Source organism: Diabrotica virgifera, chromosome 1 (assembly GCF_917563875.1).
Source record: "Diabrotica virgifera virgifera chromosome 1, PGI_DIABVI_V3a".
NCBI lineage: Eukaryota > Metazoa > Arthropoda > Insecta > Coleoptera > Chrysomelidae > Diabrotica > Diabrotica virgifera.
In genome coordinates, this window is record NC_065443.1 from 140,621,664 (window position 1) to 140,638,303 (window position 16,640).

Sequence of the window (16,640 nt, forward strand, 5' to 3'; positions counted from 1 at the left end):
CATTGTACACATTTCTTCTGAATGACTTACTCAAACACATACTTAAATTTAAACCTTACAGGAGAAAGTTTATTTTACCCCCTAAATTTGCACTTTTCGATTCACCTGGTAGATACACGTGCACCACTGAGGCCTGCCAGGTCATGGTTTTTAGCCTTGGTGTGCTATGAATTATCACTAGAAAAATGTCTAGCCTTACAGGACGACCGTTAGTCGGAGGGTTCACTAGCTCTTAGACTATAAGAATGTTACAATATCTGGGACACGTAATGAGGGGACAGCGGTATGAAATGCTAAGACTGATAATACAGCAAAAGATAAGAGGAGGAAGGAGTAGGTATACAAGAAGGAGAGTGTCATGGTTGAAAAATATAAGGACTGGTTTAAATTCAGTTCTATAGAACTCTTCAGAGCAGTGGTAGATAGAGTAAAGATAGTGATGATGCTAGCCAACCTCCGATTGGAAGACCGCACTTGTTTAAAAGGCATCTGGTTTAAAGTGCTCTGTTTTTTTAAGGAATATTGTTTTTTCTTCGTTATGTGTTATTTTAGTATCAACTTTCAAGACAACTCTAAATTATGAAATAGTAGAAATAAAGTGACCATTTGGCGATTTTCTGAGACGTTTGAATAATACTTCATAAACACCAGATTGATAATAATCCAATCTCCATTCTCGCAGGTGAATTGAGTCTGAAATAATAAAATACGTAGGAAGACAATTTTCGAATTTTTGTTTTTTATTATTAAAGATACAGTCTATTACACACTATATATTATGTTAAAAATTAATTAATATCAATATGGCCTGGATATAACTAGTTATATAAAGTGTACATATTTTACAAATTTACATCTATTTACTAAATGTGCCTTGGTAATCACCACCAACCACCTGTAAATAAAAATAAATATAAATTAAGAGTATATTACAAGTGTAAAAAACAAACTATTTGTGAAACGACAAGAAATCAGGAGGAAAATCCTCTCTTCGATGGTGAATTAGGTACTGCTGATCTAAGCTTACTGGAAACTATTCCACGGTACATAAATAAGAAATAACCTTTTATTCCGACAATACATCTACAGTTGTTTACCCTTACAAAATAACATATTTTAAGCTCTTTACATTGAGATAAGACGTTATAATAATTAACCCGGCGCGCGGCGCTGGTATACGGTGGAGGGCAGTGACATCATTTTTACTGTGGGGTATGACGTACCCAAAATAAAAAATTGTTGAAAATATAATATTTCATAATATTTTGTTATACAGGGTGAGCCATTAGTGTGACAAAGTCCAATACTCGTTTGTCGTAAGAGATACGAAAAAAAGTTATTTGGGTAAAATTTGGGGTACAGACAGAACCATAACTAAAAAATATTTTCAAATATACAGGGTCATCCGTATTGACAGGGTGACACAAACTTATGTTTTTTTTTTTTTTAATAGAACACGCTGTATATTTCTACAGTTTTGGATTCTCCTTGATGCCTTATTTCATAAAAGATAGGGTTTTGTAATATTAGACGAGGTAGTTTAAAAGATAATTACGTTTTTTTGTTAATTTCGTAACAACTTTCACAGCCAGTAGAATTGTAGTGATTTGACATCAAAATTTTTATTTATGTTCATACGATTTTTAATATAGTCTACTATTGTTAAACATTCTTAATATAACGAAACGTTTAATTGTAGTATACAGGGTTGGTTGAAACTCAGAATGCGTATTTTCTGTGTTTTCTTAAATGGGACACCCTGTATTTTAGTATTGTAATGGTACTATGGTATTATGGTACTTTTTTGTTTCTTAAGCATTCCCTATACGTATCTGCCTTAATTTTTGAGTTACATATTCGTGATTCTTTAAGCCAAATATTAATTCCAACAAAAATTACGTGAAATTTAATTAGGTTGGCCGTGAAAATAATAAATCAAAAATATTTTTTTAAATGAATACAAATTAATCTAGACCGATCCTTAATTTATTAATATTAATAAATATTATAATAAATATTATAAATAATTATATATATTAAATATTATAATAATATATAAAACTAAAATATTAATAAAAACATACAATATTCTACCTAGTTGGCTATAACACTAAATTTGCTTAAAAATTTGAGATTATACTATTTTTATAGTTCCACTTGCTTTGTTACCATTACGTATATGAATTTTTCTAATGAGGAACTGATTACTATGGTTTTTGTGCTAGTGGAGTATAACAAACATTTTCTATTAGCAATAAGAATTTTTCATTAGCAATTCCCCGATAGACGACAACCCAGAAGAGAAACTTTTGAAAATTTCAGTTTTAATGGACTGGACACTTGGATCACGATAAATCTGATCGAATAAAAACTATTGTAAATTAAAAAAAAAAGGAATTAAATATAATCCTTAGTGGCACTGAGGATCTGCATATTAGTACGACCGTTCTTATAATCGAAATATCTAGTCTGTTAAAACCATTTTAATATAATTTCAAAAGTTTCTCTTCGTGGTTGTCGTCTGTTAGGGAATTGCTGATGATAAATTTTTATTGCTAGTAGCTCATTTTTGTTATACTCTACTAGCACAAAAACCATAGTGATCAGTTCCTCATTAGAAAAATTCATATTAGTAATGGTAATAAAGCAACTGGAACTATAAAAATAGTATAATGTCAAATGTTTAAACAAATTTAGTGTCATAGCCAACTAGGTAGAATATTGTATGTTTTTATTAATATTTTAGGCACCAACAATCTTAACCATTTAACATTTCGCTATATTATTATTGTTTAAAAACAATAGACTATGTCAAAAATCCTTTGAACATAAATATATTTTTTTTTGATGTCAAATCACTACAATTCTACAGGGTGTGAATATTGCTACGAAATTAACAAAAAGACGTAATTATTTTTTAAGTTACCCCGTATAATATTACAAAACCCTATATTTTAAGAAAGAAGAGATCGAGGAGAATCCAAAAATGTAAAAATATATAGGGTGCTCCATTTAAAAAAACAGAATTTTATGTCGCCCTGTCAATACGGGTTGACCTGTATATCTGAAAATGTTTTTAAATTATGGTCCTATCCGGGGTCCAATTTTTATCTTTATAACTTTTTTTTTTTTTTTTTTTTTTTTTTTTCAGTTGTCTGTCAAGTCTCTTAGTGATTAGACGTGTTTGATTTAAAAGTCGATTCACTAATTGCCGCAAAAAATACACAGTTTGTTTACCTTTTACTCATTTATTTGGTTAAGTTTTTTGGATTTCTACAAGTAAGTCGATTCATTACTTAATTTATCCTGGGAAATTATACTTAAAAATCCGACATCTGTCTGGGACGGATGTCGGGAACTTCACCTGGCGGCGGGAAGCCGCCGCGATCTTCAAATATAAGAATCGAGGATATCAGGGTTCTGGATGGCATGGAACTCGACGATTCAAATGTAAATATTAATCAAGATGGTTTTCGCGGATTTACAGAAGCCGATAAGAATAATATTGCAACAGGGGACAAAAATCAAGTTTTTCCAGCAGATAATGATAACAATAAAAGCTCATTAACAACAACAGCAAGTAATTTAGACCAGCCAAACCAGTCTTTCAAACGCGATATTTCCATTAATAATCGATTTACGTCAAGAGATACAGGTCCGTACTTAATTTTTGTGGAACACGAAGTTTTGAATGTGGGAAGATTGCATCCAATGAGACTTGGTGAAAAACTGTTAGCACTTTCGGAATACGAAAAATCGATCTTAGAAATTAGTAGCGTGGGTCGTAATAGACTTAAAATTGAAGTTAATTCAGGGTTAGTTGCGAACAAATTAGTGGAAAATTCGGTATTCAAAGACAATAAACTGATAGCTTATATCCCCTCACATTTAACTGAAAAAAAAGGTATTGTGAGATCGGTCGATACATATCTGACTGAAAATGATCTTGTTAAAGTTATAAAATCAGAGTGTTCTGTTCGTAAGGTGCAAAGAATGTTTCGAAAAGTAATAAAAGACGGAGTGATTGAAAAAATCCCCCGTCAAATGATAATTGTCACATTTGCAGGGAACAAAATTCCCCAATTTATTTATATAAATAAAGTGAGATGTCCTGTAGACACGTACGTTCATCCTGTTATGCAGTGTTACAATTGTCTTCGTTACGGTCACTCTGCATCTCAATGTAAAGGAAAAAAGAAATGCCGAAACTGCGGCAAAGAAAATGATAACGAATGCACTCAATGTGATAACTTCTGCATTTTTTGTAACTCTAATTCACACAACTCGACAAATCGAGATTGTTCAGAGTATAAAAAACAAAAACGAACTAAGGAAGCAATGGCACACCTTAATATTTCTTTCAAAGAGGCCGAAAAAGTTATTGACAATCCTGCCTACACTAGTATTGTTCAAAAAAACAGATTTGCTCCGTTACTGTCATCCACTACTGAATTCCCTTCATTAGTTTCCAGGCCAAATACCTATTCCAATATTGCTCAAAGCTCATCAAAACATTTGCCTTCCATTGCAAATATTTCAAATACTGCAGCTTCTACTAGAAAAAAACGAAAAATACACCCATCGTCTCCTACGCTTATTACCGCTCCAAGCGAATTTAGCTTTTGTGCTAGCCCCGTATTCCAGTTCGGAAACTATAATAAAAATGTATCTAAAAATAACGATGAACATCTTAAAAATGAATTCGCTACTACTTTGAAGGATTCAATCAATAATTTCTTTTCAGACATTCCTGCTCGAAACCCTGCGATTAATAGTTCAGTTCCCTCTATACAAGATGTAGAAAATATAATTAACAGCGTGATTAAACATTTCTTTACCTGATATGGCCGGTTTAAAAATTGTCCAGTGGAACGCTAGATCAGCGTACTCTAATAAAAACTCTATTACGCAACTTTTTACAGAAGAACACTTTGATATAGCTCTTATTTCGGAAACTTGGTACAAACCTAAGTATGAAATGTCCTTACAGGGATTTAATATTGTTAGAAAAGATAGACGTAATAAACGAGGTGGAGGTGTTAGCATAATTATCTCTAATAATATTAAATACAATAATATAGTATTCAACCAAACATTTAATAAAAATATTGAAGTTTGTGGCATTGATATTGATGTCAATGGCACCAAAATATCTGTGGTTAGTATTTATCGTCCAGGTAGCATTGCAGTCACAGTGAACGACTATGTTTCTCTTTTTCAACAAATTCCGCATAATTTTATTATTGGTGGCGACTTTAACGCCCATCATGGAGCCTGGGGCTCTATAAACAATGATCATAGCGGTAACATACTCATGGAAGCTTTAGAATACTTCGACAACTTTATCATTGCAAATGACGGATCTCCTACCAGAGTATCTGCCCCTGGCTCTCCTCCATCATGTGTTGATCTTACCCTCATTTCGTCCAACTTTAGCTCACAATTCTCTTGGTCTGTTAAAGCAGATACGTATGGCTCTGACCATTATGCTATCACATTTGTGTTACAACAACTCAGAATTGATAATATTAATATTACCCCCATTCATAAATGGTCTATGCGAGAAGCTGATTGGGCATTGTTTCAAACAAAAATTGATAAAGATTTCTCCGAGATTCCGCTTTTCAACAATACTAACGAAATGATTAACTTTATCACCAATTCAATGACATCCTCGGCGGATTCAGCTCTTAAAAAAACTTACCCCTTCTCTCCTAAAAAGGCTCCTCATCCCCCTTGGTGGGATGAGGAATGTCAACAGTTAGTTACCCAAAGGAAGGAAGCTTACAAAACGTACAAGCGCAATATGATAACTTCAAATTATATCAATGTAAAAAAAATAGATGCGCTCTGCAAAAGAACCTTCAAATTTAAAGCCAAACAGGCTTGGGCAGACTATTGTACTCAACTCAATAGGAATTCAAATCCCTCGGAAATTTGGCGCCGGATTAATAGATTTCAAAAGAAGAAAAATGATATCCAACCATGTGAAGAAAATGAGGCGGAAATACTTTTTCATAAATTGGCTCCAAGTTTTGTTAGTCCTTACATTCACTACACACCCACCAGTAATCATGATCATTCTCTTCTAGCCCCAGTTACACTAAGAGAGTTAGAACTTAATATCAAATCGTCAAAACTTACTGCTCCAGGCTTAGATGGCATCAATTATATGATGATTAAAAAGCTCCCTGACTCGGCGAAACACTTTCTTTGCAAAATATATAACAATATACTTTCAGGAGATACGGATTACCCCTCACTAAAACAGTGTCTAATTATTCCTATTCCTAAGGCCAGTGACAACAAAGCTCTGCGACCCATTTCTCTAATGTCTTGTGTATTAAAAACTTTGGAAAGAATTATCAAACTCAGATTAGAATGGTGGTTAGAAAATAATAACATCCTCCCCCAATCCCAGTTTGGTTTTCGGCGAGGTAAAGGTACTCTCGACTGTGCAGCCAATCTTGCAACGGAAATTCAGTTGGCTTTTTCAGAAAACCATTATTCAGCTGCCTTATTTTTAGATATCTCTAGTGCTTATGAAAGTGTGCTGTTGGATTGTTTATATGAAAAGTTAACATACATCCATATACCACCACAATTTGCATTTGTTCTTATTAATATGTTCCTCAGACGACAGATCTTTATAAAATGCAATACAAATACTCTAGGTCCTAGAGAGGTTAACTCGGGTCTGCCACAGGGGTCGGTGTTGAGCCCGCTTCTATTTAATATCTATACCCTCGATGTTCACAACCTTGGTATGAACGCAAGAATTTTACAATATGCTGACGATTTTTCTATATACACTACTCATAAAAACTACTCTCAATGTGTTAGTAATCTTAAGTATATAGTACATTGCTGCTTTAAATACTTTCCTGAACAGGGATTTGAAATATCACCTCATAAATCTGCTATTGTATTTTTTACCAGACACCAATTGCCAGAACTTAATAGCCTTACAATTCAAAATCACACTATACCTGTTTGCAAAACATACACATATTTGGGTATCACATTTGATTGCAAACTGACCTGGTCCGATCACATATCAAGATGCATTAAGAAAAGTGAAAAAAGTCTTAATATCCTAAGAGCAATTAACAGATATCATTGGGGCGCTGACCCTAACATTAACTTGATTTTCTACCGAGCGTACACTCGATCTATCCTAGATTATGGTTGTTTCTTGTATGGATCAGCCACTAATTCCAGACTTTCACAAATAGATAGGGTACAGTTCAAGGCTCTACGCATTGTTCTTGGTGCATTTAAATCCACTCCCACAGCTGCTCTCCTTGCAGAGTGTGGCGAACCCCCCATGCAACTTCGACGACAGTTACTAGCTGAAAAATTCGTCGTTAAACAAAAACGATTTACACACAACGACCTTATTAAAAATTTAGGCATCTTAACTGCATATAGCTACACTAATAAATACTGGCACAACAGAAACTGTCCCCCTCTAGCTGATGCATTTGCAACAGTCTCAAACATCGAACTACGTGATGATTCTGGTTTGCCGTTCTTCACGGCTAAATTCGATATATGTCTTACACAACCAAATATTATTTTTCCAGAATATAATGATAACCCAGCAATTAATAACATATATATGCAAATAGAATTAGAGAAATTAGGTAATGTACATAAATTTTTTACAGACGGATCCAAATCCCCTACTGGAACAGGATGTGCAGTGTACAGGGAAAACACAAACGAAAGTTTGTTGTTTAAACTAAACAAAAACTCTACAACCTTTACAGCAGAGGCACTTGCTATATTTAAGGCTTTGGATTGGGCAAACAATTCACTGCTACCCTTGTCAAACTTGGCTATAATATCGGATTCGAAATCTGTTTTATCAGCTCTGGTGTACCCGGTTACCTCCATATACAATAACTCAATAATCGTGGAAATTTTGACAACCTTAAGAGCCTTAGATTATAAACAGATAAATACATTCTTCATATGGGCCAAAGGGCATTCCTCCATAACGGGAAACGAAACAGCTGACAAACTGGCAAAAAGAGCTATCACTGATGGCAAACAAGCCCCCGAATTAACGCTACAAGACGCATTATCTATATGTAAGCAAAACTTAAGAACTAAATGGGCAGACAAATGGACAACAATTAGATCTAACAATGCATTTCAGTACTGCACGCTTTTTCCAACACTTCCTTCTACAAAGCTTGCTAAAAGAAGCCATCCCAATAGAAAAATTAACACCAAATACATTAGGTGCCTCTTTGGACACGGAGCAGTCAACTCCAAGCTTTATAAGATGAAATTGGCCACATCCCCCCTCTGTGACTGCAGTGACAGTTTTGACGACTTTAATCACTGGATTTTTCAATGCAGTCATAATTCTAATGCCACCTCTTACCTTATTGCGGAATTAACTAAATTAAAAATCCCGTTTCCTCAAAATTATCTTTCCATTATGCTGGAGTGCATCCATAATCCCGAAGTAAGAGCTATTTTTTGTAACTTTTTGGGTCGTACGAGGAGACGCTTATAATTTCCTCAACTTTTAGGTCTGTATCAACCAATCCAAATTGTATTCAGTTAGGTATTAAATATATATGTATAGATTTGTAAAAACTGTATTTGTACCAAATAATTGTATTCAGTTACTGTATTTATATGTACAGATTTGTAAAAATTGTATTTGTACCAAATTTTGTTCAGTTATATGTATAGACTTTTAAATGTTATAAATTTTCGTGGCAAAACGGGTTCTTCCCAAAACCAATAAACCAAAAAAAAAAAAAAAAAAAAACTTTTTTTCGTATCTATTACGACAAACGAGTAATTGGACTTCGTCACACTAATGCCTCGCCCTGTATATTGAGCTTAACCAAAAAACTGCTAAAGAAAAAAGCTTCAAATAAAAAAAACATTAACAATAATCTTAGAAAAAAGATATTCTAAGTGCTGTCGGAGGCCTGATATTCGTCGTAAATATGGCTACAATGGTCCATGCAAACAAAACGACTGCATGTTTGACAAAATTACTTCCTGTTGGATTTCCTGGAATACACATAACATCGTCGTGAAAATTTGTGCTATTTAATAGATATTACTTTCACCTTGAGGTTGAACACTTTTCTTAGATCCTTCTGCCAGTTTCTGCTAGCTTTTTCCACGAACTTCTCTTCGAATGCGCGGATTTTCTTGCCTCTGGAACTTGTAAGTGAAATTACCAGTTCTTTCAAAATTTTCGACGGGTGATAGTTGTACCTGTTTCATTTAATCTCCAGATCACCAAGGCGTTTAAAGCAGCGGTGTTTAGAAGGGAATAAAACAATGTACGGGGCCATCTTCTACTGCTTCGTGAAACATATTATGTTTCCGACAGCTCATGAACAACGTCCACTCCTGCCTTCGTGAAGTTATAGAAACTTATTATTTCAGGCTTTTGTAGTTCCCCTGTATTTATATCTATTTTATTATCGTAGAGAAAAGCAGAACATTTTTTTTCCTTTCTTAAGAATATAAGAGACAAGAGAAATGTCTGTTTAAAAAGCGAACTTCGAACTTCTTTCTCCGTATCTCTAAGTGCTAGCATATTTGGAGGCATTTCTCGTTTATTTTTTTTTATTCACATTACATACTGCAGTCAGATTGTACTCTTTCAGAAGCCGTACAATATTACTGATTTACGAAGAACAATATTACCGATTTGAGTCACGTCGTTAGTAGGTCACTGGGGTATGACACACCCCACAATAGTTTAGCTGCACAGTCACGGCTAAAAATGAAGTCCTCGTACAATTTATTGTACTCTAACGGTATCTACGATTTATAACTGGAGGATAGAATACCAGTGGTGCAACAAGCACTAAGGATAGATTCACACTGTGTCATTAACTTTATGTGGAGTATGTCATACTAGAGTATACCAACGCCGGGTTAAAATGAAACGGTGTTTTGCAAGGCTAAACTCTAGATGATAATAAAACGTTATTCCTAACATCGTCCAATAGCTTCTAAAAAGTTTTGATTCGCAGTTCACCTAATTCGCCATCGACGAGAAGTCTCCGGGCCTCTTGTTGCTTCATATACCTAGTAGCTGGGTACGCTGCCCTGGTATGTTACTATATAACGGTCATACAGATAAACACGGAATGGGACGTTTCATTGCCGCCGATTCATCGCCGCCAGTTCATCGCCAGTCCATTTCATCGCCGTCCGTTTCATCGCCGTCCGTTTCATCGCCAGTTAGTCAGTTGATTTTGTATTATGGTAGATGACACGACACGACGTAAAATTTAGTTCAAAACTTATGACAATTATAAAGATAAAAAATATTATTATATTGATTTACTGTCCTATTTCTACTTCCCCTACATTTGATACTAAATAGTATTAAATTTGTAGTGTTAAATGGCCTTGTAGAAATATATATATTCGAATTTATGTAGTGTCAGGTTAGGTTAGGCTAGGTCATTTCCTATTTTTTTTGCGTGAATTTGATGGCCTTGGCCGAGCCAATTAGCCAGACATTTTGTTATTTTAAAAACAAACAAAAAAAAATTTGATTTTTCAATCAGAGGAATTTTTTCTGTATTTCTAACCCTAAATACATAACAAACTAACATTATTATCTACAATTATTATCTAAATAAAACTATGTTTTGGTTGTTCATTTTTTTTTGTAAATTTTTATTTTTTTTTTGTATTTTTTTTGCATATTTTTTATATTGTTAATTTGTTTTTTATTAATTTTTTTATTGTTATTTTTTATAAATTGTTTTTTTTACTACGCTAAGACGTAAACCCGATTCAGCCTCGCGGAGGTTTACATCTTCTTAGTTTTTTTCTTTTTTTTGCTTTTTTTTATTTTTTTTTTGTTTTTTTTTTTCTTTTTTTTTCTTTTCTTTTTCTCTTTTTTTTTTGTTCTTTTCTTTTTTCAATTATAATATACAATAATTACTTAAATCTACAGGATTTAAAACAAAATAACAACAAAACAAACATGTCTGTTTTGTTTTAACAAACATGCCTGCTTTGTTTTAACAAAATTTCTTAAATACAGGGTAAATTTTATTGCTACAATCTATATTTACAGTTTTTGATATGTTCGTAAATTGTTTTTAATATATTAATATCTTCAGAAAATATCAAATTGTTCAGGTAGACGGGAAGTGGAATTTTTAATATATTAAGATTATCATAAAATTTGTTTATATTTACTGATTGATATGAACATTCGAGGAGAATATGTAGTAGATTACCTTCTTTTCCACACTCACAGTTAGGTGACTCTGTGAGACCCAAACTGTACATATGAAGGGGGGTAAGGGCATGATTACATCTCAATCTATTTATAACTCTTATGAAATGGCGATTTGATACAGAATGAAACCATCTTTTAATGGGAATTTCAGGTCGCATTTGTTTGTAATTACTACCAGTTCTCGTGTTTCGATAATATCTTTGCCAATTTTCTTTTTGGTGTCGTCTACTAATAATATCAATATCCGAAATGGGTAGTAAGTTCATGGGAAGTTCTTCGCCTATTTCTAGGGCGGATTTGGCTAGCCTGTCTACTATTTCGTTACCCCTAATGCCCGCGTGTCTATTTATCCATGATATAATGATGTTTTTTCCTAAATTTGCAATTTTATTATAAAGAGTCATAATTTCCAGTTCTATATGATTGAGTTGTTGGTACTTATGTACGTTAGTTAGTCTATCAACGGCACTCTTACTGTCTGTAAATATTATGCAGCTATAGGGTTCGTTACTAAATATGTGTCTTAAAGCAAAAAGTATCGCTATTATTTCAGCGGTGTATATCGATGATTCACAAGGCAATTTGAATAATTTTTTAAATCCGCTTTGAATATTGATTATTGCACATCATACTTTGTTTTGTACTTTGGATCCATCTGTATAGTAAAACTGATAATGTGGCCATTTATGAAGTTGATTGAAAAACGGCTGGATTTAAATTAATATCCATAAAAAAAGTATTAATTTGTTTTGAGAAAATTTCTTCTAATACATGGGAATACATAGGTGAAACTTGATTTTCATAAGTATAGAAAGTACTTCGGTATTGAGATATTTTCAAGTAACTATCTACAAGAAGGGGACATTTTTTCTTTGTCCAATATTTATGAGTTAGATCTAAAATTAATAACTTATGTATATCCTGCAGATAGTTTGTATTTTTTCCTACGGTTCTAGTAATAAATTTATCACTTAAAAACTGTCGTCGAAATTCCAGGGGTGGTTCTATCGCCTCAACTTCCATTATATTAACGGGTGTAGACTTCAACTATCCAAGACAAAGTCGAAGACATTTATTTTTTTTGTATTTCTAATTTATTCAAATGTGTGTTTGCAGCAGTTCCATACAGATGACAACTGTAATCGAAAATAGGACGAATCATAGTACGGTAAAATAAAAGTGATATATTTGGATCGGCACCCCAATTAGTTCTACAAAAGGCTCTTAGAATATTCATTGCATTTCAGACTTTTTTATGATATGATGCATGTGATTCTTCCATAGAAGTTTTCTATCCAAATAAGTACCGAGATATTTTATACAATTTTTAATAGGATATTGAATTTGACCTACTGCCAAATGACCTTGTGAAATTTGACGATTTCTGGAGAAAATGCAAATTTCTGTTTTAGATTCTGATATTGCTAATCCAATATTTTGATAGTGATTAAGAACAGCCTTAATTGAGACATTAAAATTATTTTTACATATATCTAATGATTTGTGGGATGTGTAAACTACTACATCATCAGCATATTGAATAATCTTTGTTGTGCTATTAATACAATTTTCTAAATCAATATTATATAAAATATATAACATTGGACTTAATATGCTACCCTGTGGTAGTCCTATATTTGTAAGACGTGGAGTGGAGATGGAATTGTTGATTTTTAAAACCGTCCATCTATTAGTGTACAGTGTCCTCAGAAATCTAGCTAAGTTGATGGGAAAACCAATGTCTACTAGTTTTTTTATACATAATGTCCAAATTAACGCTATCGAATGCAGAAGAGACATCTAGAAAAGCAGCCATAGTATACGCATTATCAGTAAAGTTTATTAGTATAGATGAGACTAAGGAAGTTATCGCATCTTGAGTTGATTTTGATTTTCGAAATCCATACTGAGATTTTGGGAAAATATCTTCTTGCTCTAACCAGTGTTCAATTCTATTTTTTATTAATCTTTCTAACGTCTTTAGGAAGCAAGAAGCTAGGGATATTGGTATATATGAACTATAAGAATTTTCTGGTTTTCCAGGTTTTTTAATAGGTATTAGAATATATTCCTTCCAACTCTCTGGAATTTGTGACGTGTCATTCCAAATTTCATTAAAAATATGTAATAATGATATTTTATATTGAAGTGGTATATGGTATATCATGGAATATGAAATATTGTCTTTACCTGGAGCACTGTTATTTTGTTGACTAAGTACTCGATCTAACTCCCACAATTTAAATGGTTGTTCTAAGCCAAACTTATCCCTTGAAACTGTTTCGCTGTATTCTGGAAAATATTGGGAAGGTACCCACTGAGGAGATATTTTATTATGAAATTCATCTAGCCAGCTTGAATTTGGATTTATTGGAAACTTGTTGGACTGTTTGCGGTTTTTAAAGGCGTTTACTTTCTTCCATACTTCACTGATTTTTGTTTTGGAGTTAAGGCTTTCGCAGTACTCTATCCAATTCTGTGTTTTCTTTTGCTTGAAGAGTTTTTTTGCGACAGCATCAAGTCTCTTAAATTCAAATAAATTATTCCTTGTAGGGTTTTGTTTATATTTTCCGTATGCAATTTTACGGTTATCAGCAGCAGTTTTACAACTTTCGCACCACCATTGGTTTGAAATTTGTCTCTTATGTATGACGTTAGATGAAAACTTCGGTATTGCTAAATTGGCTGCTTTATTGATGTTTGCTATTAACTGTTGATAATTACCGGGAGAAATTTCAGCTTCTAGTACAGAGGTGTATAAGTCCCAATCGGCCTTGTTAAGATTCCAGATCTTGTGAAAGATTTCAGTTGGAGATGAAGTTGTATTATCTGTTTCCATGTTTATGATAATCGGAAGATGATTGGATCCATGAGGATCTTGTAAGACACTCCACGTTAAAAAATTTGAAATATCTTGAGTACAAAATGTTAAGTCAATAGCAGATGGACTGTTACTAGTTGCTAATGTGGGCGACCCATCATTCAGACATATCAAATTACAATGATCAATACTTTCTAAAAGTTTTTTACCATAATTGTTTTCAATTTCACAGCCCCATGCGATACTGTGGGCATTAAAATCGCCACCAATAATAAAAGGCTTAGGAATATCTGTAAAGAATTCCAACCATTGTCTTTCAGATATCTGGGTTTTTGGTTCAATGTATACTGAGACAATATTAATAGGATTTTTGTTTCGAAAAATTTGAACTGAAATACATTTATGAGTGAAAGGATGTCTATTTTTAAGATTTATTTCTTCACATCTTATGTTTGATTTTAATAAAATGGCAGTTCCACCATACCCGTCTGCACGATCTGATCTAAAGCAATTATAACCTTTAAAATTATAATAGTATTTTGATTTAAACCAGGTTTCTGAGAGTAATGCTATGGAAATTTGATTTTGATATAGCAGATATTCTAAATTTACTTTATTAGCTACTGCTGAACGACAATTCCATTGCAGCATATTCATATTTGTGATGTCTGCGAATTTGAAGACAGGGGTTGGTTTACATGATTACTAATTAATTGAACTATTTCTGACTCTGATACATTAAAATTGTTTGTATGTTTTATATTATTTATAATATTGAGAACTACTTCTAAAACTAAACTTATTGTTGAATTTAATTCCTCTGATTGTGATTTTACTCCAACTGAGTTTTTTAAATAATGTTGACTATTAAAAATTCCTCCCGAGACAAAAGATGAGTTTGGTTGAGAAAGAATTTCTTGTCTTGAAATTTCAATGGGATTAGGGCTAATTGGCCTGTGCCTTTTGTTTGGGCTTGAAGATGTAGGAGAAGAAAACATGTAATTAGTAAAATTATTTTTATACGATTTGGGTTGTAAATTCTGAGTCTGCGAGAATTGGGGTTGAGAAGAATGAGACTGTATTATGCTAGATGGGGTAAGTCCAGATTGAATCCGTTGGGGATAATTTGTCGGGGAAATTACACTATTTTCCATGTCAGAGGTATTAAGAGCGACTATGTTGGCGTATGTATTTTTGGGACATGCTTATTTGCATCAAAGAAATTAACATTGGAAGAGCTCATGGTTTCCTTCACAATTTTTTGCCTTTTAAATTCTGGACAAGAAGATAAATTAGTTGTAAGGTGATTTCCTTGACAGCTAAAGCAACGTGGTAGGTAGTCAGTACTAGTACAATCTTTTGTGGTGTGGGATTCCTGACATTTACTACATCTCGGTCTACTTCTACACTGACTACCTAGGTGGCCTAAACGGAGGCAGTTATAACATAATAATACCTTTTGTTTGTAGGGTTCTACTTCCTTAATAACCTTATTAATAGAAATATATTTTGGCAAAATTTGAGATTTAAAAGTAACAATGCAAGACTTAGTGGCTACATACTCTATTGACTTACCTTCATCTGTAATTTTTTCTACTTTACGGTTTATTCTTTTGACGTTAGAAACTTCAAAATTGCAATGTTGATCAAATGGTTTTATTTTATCTTTTATATACGCATCCGAAAAGTCCTGTTCAATATCTCTAATGACGCCCTGTCTATGAAGAATAAATTTTGGAATGTACAATACAAAGTTATTTTTAACAAAAATGTTATCGTTTTTATGAGTTATTAGAAAATTCGCTGATTTATAATCTTTTAACTTGATTCTAATCCTATTCCGACCTATAGAATCAATACTAATAATTTTGTTATCTATTTGCGGGAAGTTAGAGAGAATTATATCTCCGATTTTGAGAGCATTTAATTTGCCTTTGAATTCAGCTGTATTATTTTCGACATAAATATGGTATGGCCCTAAATCAGTACTTACATACAAAAATTCCTCTCTTTCTTTTGACATAATATTGTCGATTTTATCATTTGTTGACGAATTTTGATTAATTAATAAATTATTATCAGTACTTACCGGATTATTTTCATTGGAAATGTTATTTTTATTAAAGGTTGTCACCTGTCCGACTGGATAAATATCCATATTTACATCTTTAATTAAACTTATCTTTTTTTTTAGGTATATCTGGGGGTACAGGGTCAGGGGGTTTCCCCCCGACTTGCAGGTCCATTTAATTGGTTTTGAACACTCTATCCAAACTTCCTTATATACCACCAAATTTGAACAACTATTTTAAGACAAAATTTTAATCGGATACTGTTTAATTTGGTTTTACTCTTGCCGATAAACACGTCTGAATCCTAGGTGAACTACAGTAGAACTTTAATGAAAAAAAAAACGCTAAAAACTAATATTTTCTTCGGAGAAATTTAAAATATTGGTTTTCACTTTTGACGTTTTTTTGACATCGAGGTCATTTCCTAGAATTCCTATGTAATATTAAAAATAAATAATAAATGTACCTGTAGAAAATTGGTCGGAAATTTGGAAAT

General features: G+C 32.9%; 1 protein-coding gene across 1 annotated transcript in view; it reads right to left on the reverse strand.

Annotated features, from left to right (window-relative positions):
• Positions 1 to 717: 717 nt before the first annotated feature.
• The window catches only part of LOC126881080 (protein suex-1-like), a 41,040-nt gene continuing 25,117 nt past the window's right edge, over positions 718 to 16,640 (reverse strand). The window contains exon 4 of the mRNA XM_050645119.1: positions 718 to 895. Coding sequence (XP_050501076.1) covers positions 882 to 895 — 14 coding nt within the window. The 3' untranslated portion in view covers positions 718 to 881. The remainder of the gene's footprint in view (positions 896 to 16,640) is intronic.